Below are 19513 nucleotides of genomic sequence, written 5' to 3'. Positions count from 1 at the left end.
GAAAGCTCAATAAGGCTTGTGTTGAGGGTACTTAAACAACGATATATATAATTAAATACTTAAATACATAGAAAACACCCATATGACTCAGGAACAAATATCCATGCTCATCACACGAATAAATGCCCTTACCAGGATTTTAACCCGGGACCATCGGCTTCATAAGCAGGATCACTACCCACGAGGCCAGACCGGTCGTCTATTACTTGCCACTTCAATCCACGTAATCCAGCTAAGTTATCAGTCACGTGGCCGTCGCCGCCCCAAAAGCTTATTCAGTGGCGGTTTTCAGGAGTGGGGAGGCGAGGCTGCGCGAGCGCCGGTCCGGGCCACTACAGTCAGTCTAAAGCGCGCCGGCGCGCAGGGTGTACGAACTGGCAGTGAGTGTGTGTGTGTTTGGCATGCTGTAAGGCTCAACATGGGGTGTTTTAGTTTGAGGTGAGTTTTGGGTTAAGTTTTTGATTGGTGGTAATTTCTGAGTGCTTAAATTTTAAGTGATGAATATTTGGTAATTAAATTGTGGTTATTTAATTTGTTTTTAAATAATTTAAAGTTCGATTTCGGGTAGGACATGTGTGTAGATTTTTTAAATTAACGAATACTTATTTAGTTAATGTATTTATTTATTTATTTGCAAATGATTTGAAGTAAAATTATGCTAAGGGAGTAGTTAGAAATGACGTAGATTGATTTAAATCGTTAAAAATCGGCTAATGATTTATTGATGAATGATGGATTTTTAATGTCTTGAAATCTCGTCAACGTTACCGGCATTATTTATAATCGATTTGTGCGCGATATATAATTGGTTCTAAATTGAGCCCTTACAATTTATTTTACATAATATCCAAATAACAGTAATATAGATAAATAAATACGAGTTTAATTCAGAATTTAAAAGTAAATGTAAAGTTTTTAAAATAATCGTTACTATCAAGTTCCTGTTTTATTTAAAAAGCAACGGTAATTGGAAGTGTTGATTGCACATAACATTATGAAAGGCGTTAATATAATTGTTATTTTAAATAAAATAATATCTTGCAGTAAGAATATAGCACTATTAATCAAAATACCTACGTTATTAACAGGATGTACTTAACAAAAGTATTTGGGATCCGTTAAGGGCAAATTACTTTAACGCCGAAAAAGAAAATTGTTTTTTGGGGCAAGTCGTCCAAGTCTGCCAATTCTCCATACAAAGGCCAACATTTTTTTGAGTCAATTTTTTTTTTCTTGTACGTTTTCCTAATCCAAACGCGATACTGATTATGCCCTTAAACGGATCTCCACTTTTTTTATTTCTCCTTGTACGGTCACGTCTGAAATTTTTGGTACGGACAAAGTGCCAAATATATATATATGTATATAATAATAATTCAGCCTATATACGTCCCACTGCTGGGCACAGGCCTCCTCTCATGTGCGAGAGGGCTCGGGCTATAGTCCCCACGCTAGCCCAATGCGGATTGGGGACTTCACATACACCTTTGAATATATATACACTACCTTAATATATGGGTAATAAGGTCATGTACACATAATTTTGGCAGTTTTTCCGTATCGATATTTTCGGACGTGACTGTATTATTCATATCCATTTTTGACATTGTAAGGTTGTCTAATTTTAGTGGTTTTGTAGCGTTAAATCGACCTCAGGCAAATAAAAGATCAGCTAGGCACTGAAGTTATTAGTAACTATCTCGTATTTTTTTAGAACCTTTCCGTATATTAGAATAGGTATCGTATTTTTGACTTCTAAACAAACTTTTTAGCAAAAACAATTCCAGTTGTAATGTTATCGTAAAACTTTTAATACCACCCAGCCTATGATCTCAAGATAACTTTACTATGTTTACAGTTTGTTGAAATCCTCTATTTTTGTCTAATTAATGACAGGTCATTTACCCCATTTATTACTTCTACGAAAAGCAATTTTGCGAACTTACACGAATAAGGCGGGCAATGGCGTGGAACCTTGTCACAGTAAAGATTTCGTTCAATGCATCACTTGATTTACGATCAACTTACTTATTAATTAGTTATGCATTTTGGAGAGCGAGGTCTATAAAACTGTGGTTTTATCTTTTCACGGAAATCACATGAAAAGTTATGTTTAAATTGTTAAGAAATTCAATTCATATTTTAAGTTGTGATCAAATCAGCACGAAAGCTACGAGCCGTAAGGACCTATAATTACCTATAATTTGGGAGTTTTCAGCAAATAGCGTGTACCCGATAGGGAGTATTACTGCAATGTTCTGCCGCCAGAGTGCAGCACTAGCACCTTTCATAAACCATAGAGTAACTTATACATACTGTACCTTAAACTGTTTTTTGACAAGTTTTCACAGATAATAAAATATGACATTGATGCATCAAGGCGGTTTGTTTACAAAGGGCCTATCGGGAAACGCGAAAGTCGAAATTTAGTTATCTGCCTCTTCATCGCTCGAATATGCAAGAGTGATAGAGAGGTTACATAACGGATTTTTTTTTCGGGTGAATTTGTATTTTGTATGTATCTCACCCAGAATGAGGGGTTCTTCAAACCAGCCATTTTTGTCCATAATCAAAATTTGACAGCAAAATAAAAATTTATTTAAAATTAAAATATTACAAGGTACTACATCAAACTTTTTTGGTACTTTACGCAGATCCGAATCTGACGCAAATTGCTATAGCTGTCATGTCAGTCGTCGGCCAGAAAGGCCTACCGCGAATCACTTGGTTCGTTAGTCTATTTACCTCTTTATCTCTCGAATATGCAAGAGCGATAGAGAGGCAAAAAGTGAAATTTTGACTTTCGATGTTCGTTGTGGGCCCTCAGGAAAGTGAATAGGGGATAGAGGGGAGGTAAACTGGATCCAAGTCTGGAAAATAAAAAAGTCAGATTAAAACTATTGTTCCTTTACGGAGGAATTCTGTCGCTTCATGCATTCATTCATTGCAGGTTTTGTACGAGAAGAAAGGGTAGGGTTGGAACTAAATGAGGTGTACTTTGCAACTGACGAAGTGGATTAAATCGCCAGTGGTTTTAATTCCAAAAAAGTAGACTTTTGCGAGTTATTTATTCACGTTTCAGTTTTTTCATATAGCTGCTTAATGTGTGAAAGATTAAATAGTTACTTTGCCTTTATGCCCGTGATACCTATGGTAATAAATATTATTATTTAATACACAATTTAATATATACTTAGCTGATTCCTTAAACCGGCACTGCATAGGTATGTCGTGTCGTTATAAACAGCATTAATGTTCGCATACTACGTACTGAACTGTCAGACCAATTTGAACGTACACTGACATAAACATAATATCTAGATAATGTCATTTAGCTATCCTACGTCTGGCTCACGCCAATACATGAACGGACAAGTACGAGCGAAATGCACGATAACAATATGACATCATTTAGATATCATTCCGATGTCAGTGTACTTTCGGATTGGCCTGTTGGTTTTAGTGACTCAGATATTAAATTATCGGTTTAATTGAACGTTTTTTTAGGAAATGGATCCAATCCACGAAATCTGCTTATAGGTACAAAGTTAATTTTTTGAATTTGGTTCAAATCCACATTTAAATTGGCATTTGAACTCCTTCCAATTTTCCAATCTGCAATCACTACCCAATTTGCCCAATCCAACTATCACCGTAGTTAAAACCCGACAGATTGGGTAGGTAGTAGATTGGACAATCGTTATTTCAGTATTTTGGAATAAAAAAATCCGCTAAAAATATAAAATTATTCTCGTTATCTGCACATCCTTTGTCCGGCAACCCTGACCAAGCTTCGTATAATTAAACGTTTAAAGATTTAGATAACTGCAAACCCTAACCCGCTACAAGCTAAAACTTATTCTAATCCATTGGGATTAAGATTGATTTGAAATAATACGGTATGTTTTGAGTGTTCCAATAGCTTACACAGCGCAGGCGAGTCCAATGATGAGATTAAGTATTTTTTGCCCAAATTAATCCTTCATTGTTGATGCTAATAAAAACAAGCCAGATACGAGTAAATAGGTAAGCAAAAAATCCATAATCGGTACAGAACACACTTTTTTAATATCATCATTGCATGTTACCTTATTGGTGCGTAATTTATTTAGGCGACGTCGAAAAAACATTGTTTCAAAAATGTGACACGACCAATTATGTGAGCTCTGATTCTGGTACCTAATTTGAAAAAGTCGATAATCTAAGGTTCTGAAAATTACATGGGGTTGGCCGGGGTAGTATTTTACAGTTGGCGCCACATAGGATTTACCTACGAATTAGTGTCAAATTGGCGTTGGAATTTTACGCTCAATCTCATAGAACCAAACTAGAAACAGTTTAAGCCTATGCTGGCGCCATCTATAAACACTTTTGACAGTTGCCAATCCCATTGCAAACAATGTTGACATGACGTAGAAATTGCGAGCTCACAGTTATATACCGTCGTAGCGTTTGAAAAAAGAAAACCATATGCAGAGATTTTTTGGATTCATTTCGATTTTCAAAAATCGAGCACAGCATGCAGCAGCATACACAGCCAGAGCGGTCGACTCGCTAACCATTGGGAACGCGTCCTGCGCCTGAGTTGGGTTCGTTGTGATTTCGCTTTCAATTTCGGCGGTTGTTTGTTTTTGTGACGCCGGTCCCGTTTGTTGCTGGCGTCAGGCTCCGGTTTCTTGTTAGGCGGACTCGTGTAGGGTAAAAAGGGATACGTCCGGATTATGTACGCTTTGGTACCTATATAAAGTAATAAAAAAATAAAATAAAAATAAAAATCATTTATTTCAGACCTTGGTCCATACAGTGTTAGTACGACTTACTCTAAAAAATTATATTAAATTATTATTGAAATAAATTAAACTTACGATATTTAAGGGTTTAAAACTGGAGCCAGGCACATACACCAGTAATAACTACATACACTCATGCGAATTGTGTGTATGTAGCTACCACTGAGTGTACCCTGGTCCAGTGCACAAGAAGCTGACTGTCAAGCCTGTCAGCTATAATTGCCAGGAGACTGTTGCGGCTGCCCCGCAGGCGCCGCAGCGCGGCCGCGCAGCGCGCGCGCATGATGGCCTGGAACCCGTCCACGCGCGCATCCGCGAACATCCCGGACGCGCTGCACCAGCGAGGCAACCGCAACAGTGCCCTGAAGGCATTGTTGTATTGGATACGTAGGTCGCTTAGCGACCTTTGCGTATAGCTGGTCCATAGTGCACATGTATAGAAGGTAGTGCAAAAAGCTCGAAACAATGTTATTTTTACTGGCGCGGTGCAACGCCTAAATCTATGTGCCAGCATATTTGCTCTAGTCGCCAGCGCCCTACGCTCCCTTTTTATATCCTCGTCATCCTTCATATTATCACACACTACATGTCCTAGGTACTTAAATACAGATACCTGTTTTAAAGGGACGCCATTGAGCAATACTGGGGGAAAATCATCCTTACATTTTATTACTATGCTTAAAAATCATATATTCACTTTTAGTACAGTTATATTTAAGGCCATGACTAATAGCATATTGCTCACATACATTTAGCAATTTCCTAAGCCCTCCTACCGAGGGGCTCAACAGCACCATATCGTCTGCATAACTAATGTTATTGAAACTAGTGTCTTGTATGCGACAGCCAACATGCATGCTGCTGAGCCTCTCGATAAGTGCATTTATATATATGTTAAACAATTTAGGGGAACTTAACCCACCCTGTCTTATCCCACAGTCAAGGCTGTATTCATCAGACATTGTATCACCCCACCTAACAACATTAATTTGACTAGAGTACCAATATCTAAAAACATGTATTATATCTTTAGGTACATTTGCATCATAAAGCTTCTTCCATAGAATCTCATAATTTACTAAATCAAAGGCTTTGGATAAGTCAAGATAGCAAGCAAATACAGGGGTTTTTCTACTAGTATAGTATCTAACAGTTTCCTTTATGCAAATTATTGCACTCTCTGTGGACAGGCCAGGCCTAAACCCAAACTGAGCACTGTGCAATTGCAGGTAGTTATCCAGCTCAGCATTAAGCAAACTGTCAAACACTTTGGACAGAACAGTAGCTAGTGAAATTGGCCTATAATTATTCAAAGATGACACATCTCCAGTTTATAGTAATGTGACGAAGTCAAAAATAAATTTATAATAATTTAAAAATAATAATTAAAGCGGCTGAATTACTCGTTTGCTTTGCAATGATTATGATATGACGTAGAAACATTCAGTTCGCAGTTATATGTACATTGAGTCTGACCAAGCTAACTCTGCATGACATTTTCAAATTTCTGTCAAATTTCTATGAAAATATGACGTTCATAATGACTCTCCCTAACTTTGTTCTTTTAAAATCGGTGCGAAGTTGGCATAGACGAGCCCTAGGTTGGGCAGAGCATTTGACTTGCTAAATACTGGCATAGTGGGAATGTACTCCTGCGCATGAGTCGGGTTCGTTGAGATTTCGCTTTCAATTCGGCTGTTATTTGTTTTTGTGACGCCGGTCTCGTTTCATTTGCTTGCCTGAGGCTTCTTTTTCTTGAAAGGTTGACTCTGTGGGGTTTTAGATTCCCTTTAGGATTAGTACTTCGTCAAATATTTAGGTGTCTATGATATCTCGGTGGTAATTATAACTCGAATTCGACAAATTCATCTTTGACGACTTATCTGGTCTAGTGGTGGTTGAAATAATTTACTTGTGTGATGAGCACAAATATTTGTTCCTGAGTCATGGGTGTTTCTATGTGTATAAGTATGTATTTATCTATATACGTATGTATATCGTCGCCTAGTACCCATAGTAGTTTTTCAAGATGCTGGTCGAGACTCTTCGCTATTAGACCGTTCGGCTCAAACGACTATCGGGACTATGATCATTGAATCAATATCCCACAGTGCGGTCCTTATCGCATGACTCATGAGCCATTTATTTATTATTTATTTATCATATAATAAATCAAGAACATTTTATAGCATACGTAGCGTGGCTTACAATTTCTATACATATAAATAAACTCTCAAAATCTTCATTTGTAAAGGCGTAATATTAGATTAATTTTGCTACAACTCTTTAATACAGTTTAATTATTTATGAAGCCAAATATATATCATCTATGGGTACAAATACTTACCCGTTCATTGGTAAACTAACTTAAGTTTACTTTCTTAGTATACATTTTAAAAGTAACTTGTTGAAACTTGCTTGATGCTAGTAAAATTTTATTTATAGAAGATAGTATTTCATATCAACGTAAAAGCTACTGCTGAAGCTCAATACGAAGTTTACTTCCTTGCACAATGCGAAATTGATTTCTAAAACTACGACATTCATAAGTTTCATAACGTAGCTGGTTAAATGGCATGTTCATTGTTCATACTACTGTGACTCAATGCATGTATTAGACAATGGGACAACAAATGACTTCAAGAAAGTTGAAAGCACCCCTTTCGCCAGCGCGTTTGGTCCGAGAGGTTGTTCTCATCTGTTGCTCCGGGTATAACTTTAATTTCACTCTTAACTGATTTATGCAGGTACATCCACCTCTGCAATACCGTTAACAACGAGACGTGCAAAATATCTGACATAATCTTATTTAAATAATAAATAAAATAGGGACTTTCTAACACAAATTGACTAAATCCAACGGTAAGCTTTAGAAGGCTTATGTCGTGGGTACTCAGACAACGATATATATAATAAATATACAAACACTTACATACATAGAAAACATCCATGATAGGAACAAATATCTGTGCTCATCACTCAAATGCCCTTACCGGGATTCGAACCCAGGACCATCGGTTTCATAGACAGGGTCACTAGGCCAGACCGGTCGTCTATTAGTAGAGCCATAATGGCGTGTCAGGGGACCAAGTCATTACCTATGACAACAATTGATAGAAAACGCCAATTACAACTTTAATAATGTATGTAAATAGTCACGTGCTTTTTTCCTGGCACATTTTTGGCGTTTGTCGATGTGCGATTGCCATCTTGGCTAGGCCCCCTGATATTTTATGTTTGCGCGCTTTGTCCCTACTAATATTATAAACGAAAAGTCCAGGGAAAGAAAATAGGAGAGTTTTATACCGGAATGATTCCTTAAGGGGGTGAAAAGACGGGTGGAATATTTTATGGAAATACTGATGATGCATGCAGACGAATTCGCGGGCTGAGGCTAGTGAGCTGACTAGTAGTATGATTATTTATAGATATTCAACTCAATGAAACCGACACTATCTACACTTACGCGCCAAGTTTTTTGCTGCCCATCCGCGGTTGCGTAAATTACCAATGTCTGGCTGGTCTAATGTGTGAGTCCTGCGAGTGTGTGTAGTGCTTGTATTCCAAGTCTAGTGCTTATGGACCTCCAGGCGAGTCTGGGAGCCTGGTAGCGTAGGTACGAACAAGTCAGCTTAGTCTTAGTCTGTATAGACATTTAGATTTCTGAGATGTGACCTAGATTTGTTTAGGTTGCTACCCCTATGTCAGAAGCAGTTGGAATTGTTCCTTCCTTCTGTCATAGACACTCTTATATTATATCCCATAGATAGATAAGTGAGATAACTAAGGTTTAGTTTAATCCTTTAACGGACTATATGTCTTAAAAAAATCATGATTCAAGCCTCATTATAATTTCATTGATCTTAAAGTTCTTCATAATAACAAAAAACCGGTCAAGTGCGAGTTAGCGAGAACTACAAAAGCGATAGCCTTTTTTGATCAGAAGTACCTATACTAAGTATAATTGTGTATAGCGCCATCTATCGGAAAATTGTCTAACTAATTTGCGCGATGTAATGCACGTACGTATGTTGGTTTTTCGAGGATAATTCTCTATCATGTAAACTGATTTCAAAAATTGATTATTTATTTGAAAAAGGTGTCTTTAATGTAATCTCATAGCAATTTTCAGTGTAATTAACAAACTTATAGTTGGTTAAATTGCAAAACTAAAATCGGATGTTCTTTGATAATTAAAAAAAAGTTACCAAGATTAAATTTTTCCTGTAAAATGTATAGTAATGCTAATATTCTGTAAAAAATCAATATTTTTTTCTTCTGTAACCTTCGGGGATAAGGGGGGGGGGGGGAGTGGTATTTTTTTTCACATTTTCCTCCTTAAACCAAGTTTTTTTCACTACAAAAAAATTGAGCTCTTTCAAATACCCCACTTGACCTAGTTTGAAATTTTGCCCCCTCTTCATATTGGGCATTTCCCATAGTTATTTAAACTAGTCCAGAACTGTAAAACAAACCTAAATGCACTGGTTAACTCCAACAAAGTCATACTTAGATGGGTACCAGGGCACTCTGACATTAACGTAAACGAAGAAGCGGACGAACTTGCTAGAAAGGGCACAGACACACCCCTGGTTGGCCCAGAACCATTCTGTGGACAAAACGGGATGCATATTCTATGCTCAGCAACTTAGAAATAACAAGAGCAATCGATTGGTGGAAGTTCGTCAAAGGACAAGAACACTCGAAAGCTCTAATCAAAGGGTTCAACAACGAATGTGCTAAGTGCTTTTAGAGCTCAAAAGATACAAAACCTGCGTGGTGACCAGAATATTGACTGGACACTGTAAGTTGAACAAACACATGTTTCAAATTAGGAAGAAACAAGATGCGACATGCAGGTTCCGCAAGGAGCCAGAGGAGACTGCAATGCACATTCTCTGTTCCTGTGGACCACTAATGTCAAAAAGAAGTACCCACTTAGGGCGGCACGTATTGCAACCCTATGAGATGCGATGAGAATCTGGAATTTCCTGGATTCAACGGGCATCAGTAATGAACTTTAAAGGGCTGTCACAATAGATCACTACCTGGTCGACGTGGCACTCAAAGGCCCACAAACCCCAATAATAATAATAGTTATTAAAAATAAAATAAGAAAATAATACTTTCAATGTGTCTGGGTTAGCGTTGTTCATAACTATTCCAAATTTCAAATCGATAGCTTAAGTGGTTCTCGAGATATTAAGCGTTGTGACAGACGGACGGACGGACGGACGGAGTCGCACCATAAGGGTTCCTTTTGTACCTTTTTGGTGCGGAACCGATTTGTTAGATGAGTTTCCCAAACGCAGTTATTCCTTGCAGATAATTTTCTTTTCGCCGTTATTCATAGTCGCAAATTTTTCCGCTTTTTTAAATTCCCTGTCTTACTATTTCTCGATAGCTACTGTTGTGATCGCATTTGTTCACAAACGCATTTTTTTACATTCGTTTTATTACTCTGTAGTATATTTTTTTCTCGCAATGTTTCCCTAACGCAATTTTTAACAAGCTTGCATTTGTTTACTGAATTGATATCGTGATTCTCTTTAATTAAAAATAAATAAATATGTACCTAATAGATGCTTTTTTTTTTTTTTTTTTTTTTAATAAATCTATTTATTGACAATAACAATATACATAATGGATATATACAGATGAATACTATAACTAGCTTATATCTAAAATAGGCCCTTGAGGCATTGTACCAAGGATGCTGGCGGCATTTCCTCGTTGTATCGCAATACTGATACGTTGTGCGAGGAAGCCGCCAGCTCTTCGGTCACCAGTTACGTCAACCAGACGTTTCGCGATTTCTCCAAAAAACTTGTGCGCGCTGGGACCCCATGGACCTAGAGTTTCAATGCTTAGTTCACAATCTGTAGAAAATAGTAAGTTGTGGGACCTAATTTTGCGAGTAGATCGTAAATCTTTCAGCAACTAGTTGGCACCATTGCAACCATAATCAGAGCCTTGTTGTCTTGACAAATTACCTTCAGTACTACCAGCAAATTCTCTGACCTTTCGTAGACCTTAGCTCATTGCAATAAGGATAACAATTAGGCAGTTAAATGTGTCAAAGACTGTACGATAGGAGTGATGATGAATTGCTAAAAATAACATCTTCACGGCCCTAGTATCCTGGTACGGACGTTATTATTTCTTAGAAAATATGGGAGAAGCGATAAGGAGCTTCCATTTTTCACTTATCTATTATCAAAGGACTCGAACAGTGAGCAGACGGTCGTTTTGTTTCTTATTCTATATCATTATTATTAACATAATCTGGGGCCCATTTCTAGATCGGTATTAGACTAATATTATTAGTCCACGAACTGTTAAATCGTATGGGTTACCATGGGAACACATAATATTAATAATATTAGACTAATACCGTTCGAGAAATGGGCCCCTGACCAGGTACCACGGAATAAGAATTCATACTAGAGTACCTATAGAAGATTCACTTTTTATAGATATTTACGTACTCGGTAAGTACGACATAACATACCAAGCGATATTCTTTCGGTTTTGGCCTTCTACCTACTCGTCTCTATCTCTCTATCTTCTTGCGTTAATCAAGTTTCATCCTCAGCTACTGCTTCGGAGCTTACCCACCGCTTTCCCACCTTTTCTTCTCCTCTTCGCACAGTTTCTGGCATTCCGGGATCATCTTTTGTAAGACTATAGACAAACTACGGACTCTGTAGTTTGTCTACTTATCTAACTTACTTAGTACGTACCTAATTTATTTTCATTACATTTTACTTTTTTTTCCAAAGCATACTACATAAGTTTAACTACTTCTCCGTCTAATCCAGTGGCTCTTAACTTGTAGCCCACGGGATACCAATAGTACCTGAGCGGGCACGTGAAGTGCGAATTTATAAACAAAACAACACTCTGTTGACTTTATTCGAGATAGTATTATTTCCAAACCGTGCTCCCTGCGTGCGGTAAATGTTTTCAACACCCTTATCACTGACAGGTTAAGAACCAATAGTCTTTTGTTTTATTTTACTAGCACGGAAAAGCTAATTTGACCTAGGTATCAAGCAATTAGCCTATTCACCGGGTTTTATGAATGGCCCGAGATTTTCCTGTAAGATTCCCGACAGCCCGTGCTTCGGAGAAGTCGTGTTTTAAATCGTGGCTCGTTAATGAGGCAGCGCGAGTGTGGGAATAGGCATTACACGATAAACTGGCGTGGGCGACGTACGGTCAGGAAAAACATCGATAAATTTGTAGCTTCAGCCGAGGCACACGTACTACTTAGCGATGTGGCACCGCCCGCCGCGGCGGTACGCGGTGGAGCGGCTTGAGATTTTGTAAGTAACACGGTGTAGGACGTAGGTATCCGCCTAGACCGAACAGACGATGTCGCTCTACCGCGCGGAACGCCGTGTGTGTACCCTTCGCCTTAGGGTTCTTCCTCTCGTCAACATGGTGTCCTTGCTTCTATTTAATTTGATCAAATGTCTGCTGTTTTGCTGTCTCTGTAGCATGCATTACATATAATATGATTGAAAGGACATGCATGATATTAAATATAGCGTTCTTTCGTCTCTTGTCATTTACCAACGTATGTGTAACGTCAGAAAGTGACGTCTGTTATATCATGTAGGAATTGTTTTATAAAGTCTGACCAGTAATATATGATTACGCTCCATATTGCAGAATTTCATTTGAACTACATTATTCATACTAAACTGTCACCCAATACATAAGAATAACCGCCCTCTTGACAATGATCGGGCTTTAACTCTTTGTTTAGTCAGGCTATTATTAATATGATATCTAAGTTAAATTATATTTCTGGTTCTTTGACGTTCTCGGATTTGTGTTATCTTAATATAGAATGGCGAATATGTACATTAAATAAGTCAATAGCTTCCCAATTCCTAAATATAAACTTGGCCTTTGTCTTACTAGTTTCCTGCTTATGTACTAATTTTGTATGGTCACGTCTGAAAATATCGATACGAAAAAAGTGCTAAAAATTGGTATACACGACTTTATTGCCCATATATTAAGGTAGTGTATACATATTTCAGGCACTTTTTTTGTATCGATATTTTCAGACGTGACTATACGGACAGTTATGTCAGACGGACAGTTAAATAATTTCAGATAATTTTAATGGCATCTCAAACTGTTTTGTGAAGTCGGTTTTGATCGATTAAAGACTATCAATATAAAATATGTATGTGAAATACTAATTGTTTTACTAACACCTTATCCATCAGATTAATTTTCCGACAGTCCCCAGAGGCATAATCCGTAGTATCGACAATCGACAAACCTGTCCGCCTATCCCAACCCGGTCAAGGTTGTGTTTATATTACGGATACGAATCGGGGTATTTGGGGAAAGTACGTTCAGGACCCCGATCCAGATTTAATAATTTATAATGGTTTTGAATACTAATTGTTTTAAATACACATTATCCATCAGATTTATTTCCCGACAGTACCCAGACGCGTAATCCGTAGTATCGAAAATCGACAAACCTGTCCGCCTATCCCAACCCGGTCAAGGTTGTGTTTATATTACGGATACGAATCGGGGTATTTGGGGAAAGTACATCCAGAACCCTGATTCAGATTTAATAATTTATAATGGTTTTGATAGTACCCTAAAGGTCGCTCACGCAGATTAGTGCATGCGAAAGGAAGTATAACCTCGCGTGAGATTCGTATCAATAACCAAGACGATCGTCAAGGTCGTGTCAAAACCAGTTTAATCCCATAACAAATTGATTAATTTGAATCGGACTCCAGGGCAGAGTGGTTATGGTTTCCTGGTTTGAACTTTGAAGTGGGTGCGAACTTAAAAATGTACGTGTTAACTCACCAGATTTGATGTTATCTTTTTGCCGTTAACCTCTTGTCTGTGTGTGTAAAAATTTAAGGATTGGTGGCACCATAGTGGTTCCATTTTTATCGCCTATTATAGTAGTAGTAGAGGCGGTAATCAAAGTGTTTGGCATAAGTCGTGATGTTGATGTCCAATTAAAGAGGACCGGAAAATGAATTAAGAACATAACTAACATTTATACCACGCAAAGCTAAAGGCCATTTACGCATTCAGACTTTTTTTAACCTATGTAAGGACTTGCTTATTGAAACAACGACACATTGGAAGTGTCTTTTATTTGTAAAGCGCTATCTCACTCTTACCTTATTGTTTTTACATATGTCTATCCTTATACCCTAATGGGGTTATTACATATCGAATTAGACTACTATGGTTCGACCTCACTATCGACTTTGCCCTTACCCTTATATACTCATACTCGTTTATTGGTAAAATATAAGAATTTTACATCTCAGCAATTAAGATACTTAGGTGAAATTAAATATACAATTAACAATTATTAAATTCGGCAATGGGGTTCTATCCTTTCTTAACCTGCATACGAATAGTACAGTGGCGTACTATTCGTATACTTACTTACTCCGTTGGCTCAGCGACCCAAAATGAGACTTGGCCTCCGACACAAGACAGCGTCACTTTTCTCGGTCCTGTGCGACCTCTCGCCAATTGTCGACTCGAAGCTCGCGCAGATCCGCCTCCACCATGTCGCTCCAGCGATACCTAGGGCGTCCGATAGGACGTCTTCCTGCTAGGCGACCCAGGTACGCTCTTTTCACGTTCCGATCTTCGTCCATTCTCTCAAGGTGGCCTAACCAACGGAGTCTGTGGGCTTTACTTTCTCCCATGATGTTAGGTTCAGCCACTAGGTCTTCAATCTCACGGTTCTTAAGGACTGTCCAACTTCCATCCGGTCTTTGTTTGGGGCCCAATATTTTACGGAGGATTTTCCTCTCGTCAACTAGCAGCATGTTTTCTTCCTTGAGTGTTAGTGTCCATGCTTCGCATCCGTAGGTTAGGATTGGGCGAATCACGGTCTTATAGATTCGGATCTTGGTGCGTCTGCTTAGAAGCTTGGACACTAACACCTTGTGAAGAGCTGCTATTCGTATGCAGCTTATTAAACTAATTTTATCTTACAGTTGGACCAAGTTAACTCAGCATGGCATTTGGTGAGGCAACCTAATCATTTATGTCATATTTCTATGACAATATGACGTTTACAATGACACACTCTCACTTTGTTCTACTCAAAAGTTCATAATTATGTCTGTATAATTTTCATCGGAAATCAATTGCAAACAAATGATTTCAGGAATCGCATATTTGTATACAAAGTAGATTTTTTCAGTCGTATTCGTAGAAACCCGTTTTCCCGCTCGGGTTCCGAGTGCTCCGACAGCGGCGCCGGCGCACTAACGATGCTTAGCGTCACATCCGCGTGCCATGCGCGCAGTACTCCTGTCATACCCGTAGGATTAGTTGCTTAGTCTTGTCAACCATTTGCCATCATCAGAAAACGGCAAGAAAAAAAATGCTTGAAAACTTGGGTCTCCGCACCTACATATATTTTTTCACCTGTTTTGTGGCGGAATTGGTTGGCCAGACTATAGAGTTAAAAGTGGTGGAGACGCTGGGATGGAAATGGAAATCTTTACTACATATACTTTGGAAATGTTCCTGAAACTCGTTTTCCCTTACTACTCTTGTCATAACCGTAGGATCTAATGGGACAGCATGCCCAACTCTGTTGGAAATTAGATACCATGTAAAGTAAGGTCAGATTTTCATAAGGATTTGACGTTTGTAATGTATTGTCCACACTTTGCCGCTTGCCAAGTCCAAAAGCTAGGTTAGGATTGAGTGGAAGAGTGGTGGAGGTGCTGGGATGACTCATTGTTTGAAAAACAATACATTGGGATTGTTCGCAAAAATGTCTCGTTTTCCTTTCTCTCGGGTAATTTTTTTACCATATCGAAGTTCAATCGATCCACGTGCTATTTGTGCAGTTCACATATCATCCATACCATGTCGTAGTCGGTTTAAATCACGACCGGGGTCATATTGCGACCCTGGTCATCAGTTGCGTTAATGATAACGGAATGTTTTATAATGTATTTCATAGATTTATCTCTTAATCGATGGTGAAGATACTGTTACATACAAAATATTCGAAACGTTGTCAAAAAGTCTTCTGTTTCTTCTGTCCACTGTTATTTTTTGAAATCTGCTAAGAACGTCGGGTACATCGTCTTAAGCACTGTTTTTCCACTATCCACTGCGGTCGTTACCTGCATTGTATGAATAACCGTTATTGGTGTTGATATTTTACACGCATGTGCCTCAAACAAGACGGTCATTATCGACAGCCCTACAGTCGTAGTCAAAGACATGTCTACATTTTTCGCCTTATTACAAAGGAGTAAGGTGCAAAAGTGTTAACATATTTTTGACCTCGACCTACAATAGGGCCCAATCACGGTCGGCTTGTCGATTGGCTTACTAGCCTGTCAATGAAGAACGGTTTTACCGGATTGCAGCATTTGCAGCAACTAAAGAGTTATGTTTTCCGAGTTACATTTATTTAGAGCTAGTTTGCATCAACCACAACTGATGGACTACGACACTCAGCAGTGAACTACCATCATCTTATGCACCAAACCATCTCTCTCAGCATATTCGCGTCCACTGCTGAACATGCCTCTTTCATGGATTTCTGTATGCGGCGGTTCTATGCCAGGTCGGCCCTGCCGTTTTTCTAACGTCGTCCGACCATTTAGCTCGTGGTTCTCCGTCACATCGGCTTCCCAGTCGAGGTCCCCAGAACAGTACTCGCCACCAAAGTACTGTTAAAACGTTCTCTAAATGTTTTGTATAGGAAGTGTCATGGTTCTCTGCCGAGTGATCAACGGGATCAGTCCGCCGATTGTGGTTGATGCAACTGTCTCTTAGTGTACGGCCTCAGTGGGACGGGCAGCGTGGCGACTAGCGTCACAGTATTTTGAGGAGTTTACACTTGGGTTGCTTGCATACGTTTGCATTTGTTTGATTATGAACGCCTGCACGCGCCGCTGCATGCACCGCTCAAGCGAGCTGTTACTCGTATTGGAATACTTGGACAAATATTTTTAAATTATTCCCGTTGTGTCTTGGACGGTAAGATTCACGGTAAATATATCTACGAGCTTAAATTGATTATTGTGTAGAAGATTAATGTACAGTTAGCGTCAACTACTCTGTAGCAGTCAAAGTGGCCAAATAGTTCGATACACCATACTAAATATATGGTGTACCGAATTATTTAGCTACTTTGGTTGCTACAAAGTATTTGACGCTGACTGTACAGTCACGTCTGAAAATATCGACACGATCAAAGTGCCAAATATTTGTATACACGACTTTATGGCCCATATATTAGGGTAATGTATACATATTTTTGGCACTTTGTCCGTATCGATATTTTCAGATGTGATCGTACCTAAATCCTTCTAATGATCGAATGAGTGGTGTTTAAATATGTTTATGTTGAAAAAGCTTGAAACCAGCTTTACAGAGTAAAGTAGATTAAAATGTAGTGTTTGGAAAATATACTGATATACTAAGAGATGTAATATACTTACTGGACTAGTAACTGGAGTTACTAAATCATAAATAGTTCTGCCGGCGCCTATACGTTAGACAAGTAGTGAGAGAATTTAGTTCTATTGTATTAGTCTAATCTAAGATTCTGGGTTCAATTCACTATCAGTTAACTTTAGAAAGAACAGAAACGTAGGTATCAGATTACCGTGAGAAAACTCCAATCGTACGTATTACTTGCATTAAAATTAACAAAAAACACATCTAAATAAACGACAGCTTAAGCGTTTATACAAATTTGAACTTTGTGTCCCAGACATAAGTACGCAAAGAACGTATAAATAGACGTGTGAACATTTGTTTAATCCCCACTGAGTGCATTTGACAGTTGTCTATGGGACTATTTTGCTGTACAATTCCAAAATGGCATATACGAGTTCGGCTACACAGTCGTCTTGGAGTAGATAAATTGCTCAGATATAAATGAGATCTTGTAAAAAATGTGAAAATTGTGAATTCCCGTCAACTAGTTGCCTACAAAATTTAGAACTTCATTTAATCCTAATAATATATTTTAAAAGATGAGTAGATGGTTGTTACTCTTTTATGCAAGATCGCTGGCCACACACACGCGCAGGAATTCCCTAGAGTGTATGGCCAGCTTAACGAATTTTTATGAAGTTTGGTACACAAATAGTTTATAACCTTCAACACATCGGAAACTATTTCACCCTGAAATCATCCCCTAAAGCAGTAAAATTCGCAGTGAAATATTTCATGAAAATGCTATAAATGTACTATGTAGGTATCTATAGTGACGATAAAGGATTTTATACTCTGACCCTTTCCTGTCAGAAAAAAGTTGAACGGGAAATATTTATCACCCTTCCTCGCCTTAAACTACTGAATCGCTTTACTATACTGACGGAAACTTTTGCCTAGACTATACCTAGTTCAGTTGCATGGCGCTTACGCCATTTAAACTGAAGGCGGCAGTTTCGGTCCACTCCGGCGCAGCCGGGGTGCACGTGTGTGCATGACATGTGCGCAGGGCTACCACAGGTTGATAAAAAACGGGTGATTATGTTAATGATGTTTTTTTCAGTTGTTTTTGTTAATGAATTCATTGGTGAATGAATGCGTTGATGAAAATATCCAACTCACTTAAGTGCTAAATATGTATATATGGAATTCGAGCTAGATATTTGTGATTTAAACCGAACAAATTTGCTTTAACATTTTAGCTTTGAACATCATATGATATTTAATTTATTAATGCGACGATTCGATTTTACTTATAAACGATCCTTTATGCGATCTGGATACAATGTACCTACTTATCAATAATTATACCTATTGACAAGCTACAGATGTGCAAGTTGTGGAATTTTTCCAAAAACCTACAAAAGTTCTCGGAAACTTTAGGAAAAATTCACAGGAAATAAAGGAAACCTTCATTTCGGAAAAGGAAAATTTCGAACTCAATACAAAAATAAGTTTTGAAATTCTTCCATTAGGAAATTTCGAAATTTTAGAAACTTTTCGACGGCACATCAACCCATATATACCCAGAACTAGTTTTTGGTCTGTACTCTTTAACGTTACAAGCTCTTTATTTAAATGTGTAGGAGTGAATTTTATTCAGTGGGTCGAAAACTAGGCATATATGGGTTTGGCAAGAGTCGGCAAGACTGACACCCCTATTTGTAGTAGTAGAACAATACACTAATCACCCGCAAAGCGCATCGCGCATGCTTTACGATGCCGCAGTCTTCCTGAATTTGCGTAAATAGATCAGCTCGGTCTCTGACCCGTGTTCATGTTAGTGTTGGTAGAACTAGGAACTCGAGTCTTTTGAGTCTAAATTTGAAGAACTCGACACAGTTTTACAAGACTATGCTAAAAATCTTCCGAGTCCTGTAAGTCTCGAGTCGAGTCATTTATTGAGTCTTTTTAAGCGCAACTTAAGCAATCAAGCCTCCGAACAAAGAATCTGCCCACAATTTTGTAGGTTCTATGAAAATAATAGTAGCGGTAAAGAAAATTATTATTGTTTGGTGTACCTAATCCATGAATTTTACATGAAGACGCATATAAGCATTTTGTTTTTTTTGTACTAAAGTCTCTACAAAAGACTTGGGTATCTAAGAAGTGGAAAAGAACTCGAGTTTGACCTGAAATATGAGTCTGAAACACGCAGTCGAGTCTTAAAACAGAGGCCTCAATGGTCTTGAGTCTTTCTTAACCGACACTAGCTCATATAGACACTA

At 38.3% G+C, this 19513-nt stretch overlaps 1 protein-coding gene across 6 annotated transcripts in view; it reads left to right on the top strand.

Annotated features, from left to right (window-relative positions):
- Positions 1–292: 292 nt before the first annotated feature.
- The window catches only part of LOC133528597 (papilin), a 149453-nt gene continuing 130232 nt past the window's right edge, over positions 293–19513 (top strand). For all 6 annotated transcript variants that reach the window (XM_061866036.1, XM_061866035.1, XM_061866037.1 and 3 more), the window contains exon 1: positions 293–438. In XM_061866036.1, coding sequence (XP_061722020.1) covers positions 419–438 — 20 coding nt within the window. In that variant the 5' untranslated portion in view covers positions 293–418. The remainder of the gene's footprint in view (positions 439–19513) is intronic.

Source organism: Cydia pomonella, chromosome 19, assembly GCF_033807575.1.
Source record: "Cydia pomonella isolate Wapato2018A chromosome 19, ilCydPomo1, whole genome shotgun sequence".
Lineage (NCBI taxonomy): Eukaryota > Metazoa > Arthropoda > Insecta > Lepidoptera > Tortricidae > Cydia > Cydia pomonella.
Note: the sequence above shows the minus strand (reverse complement) of the source record. Positions and strands in the feature narration are given on the sequence as shown.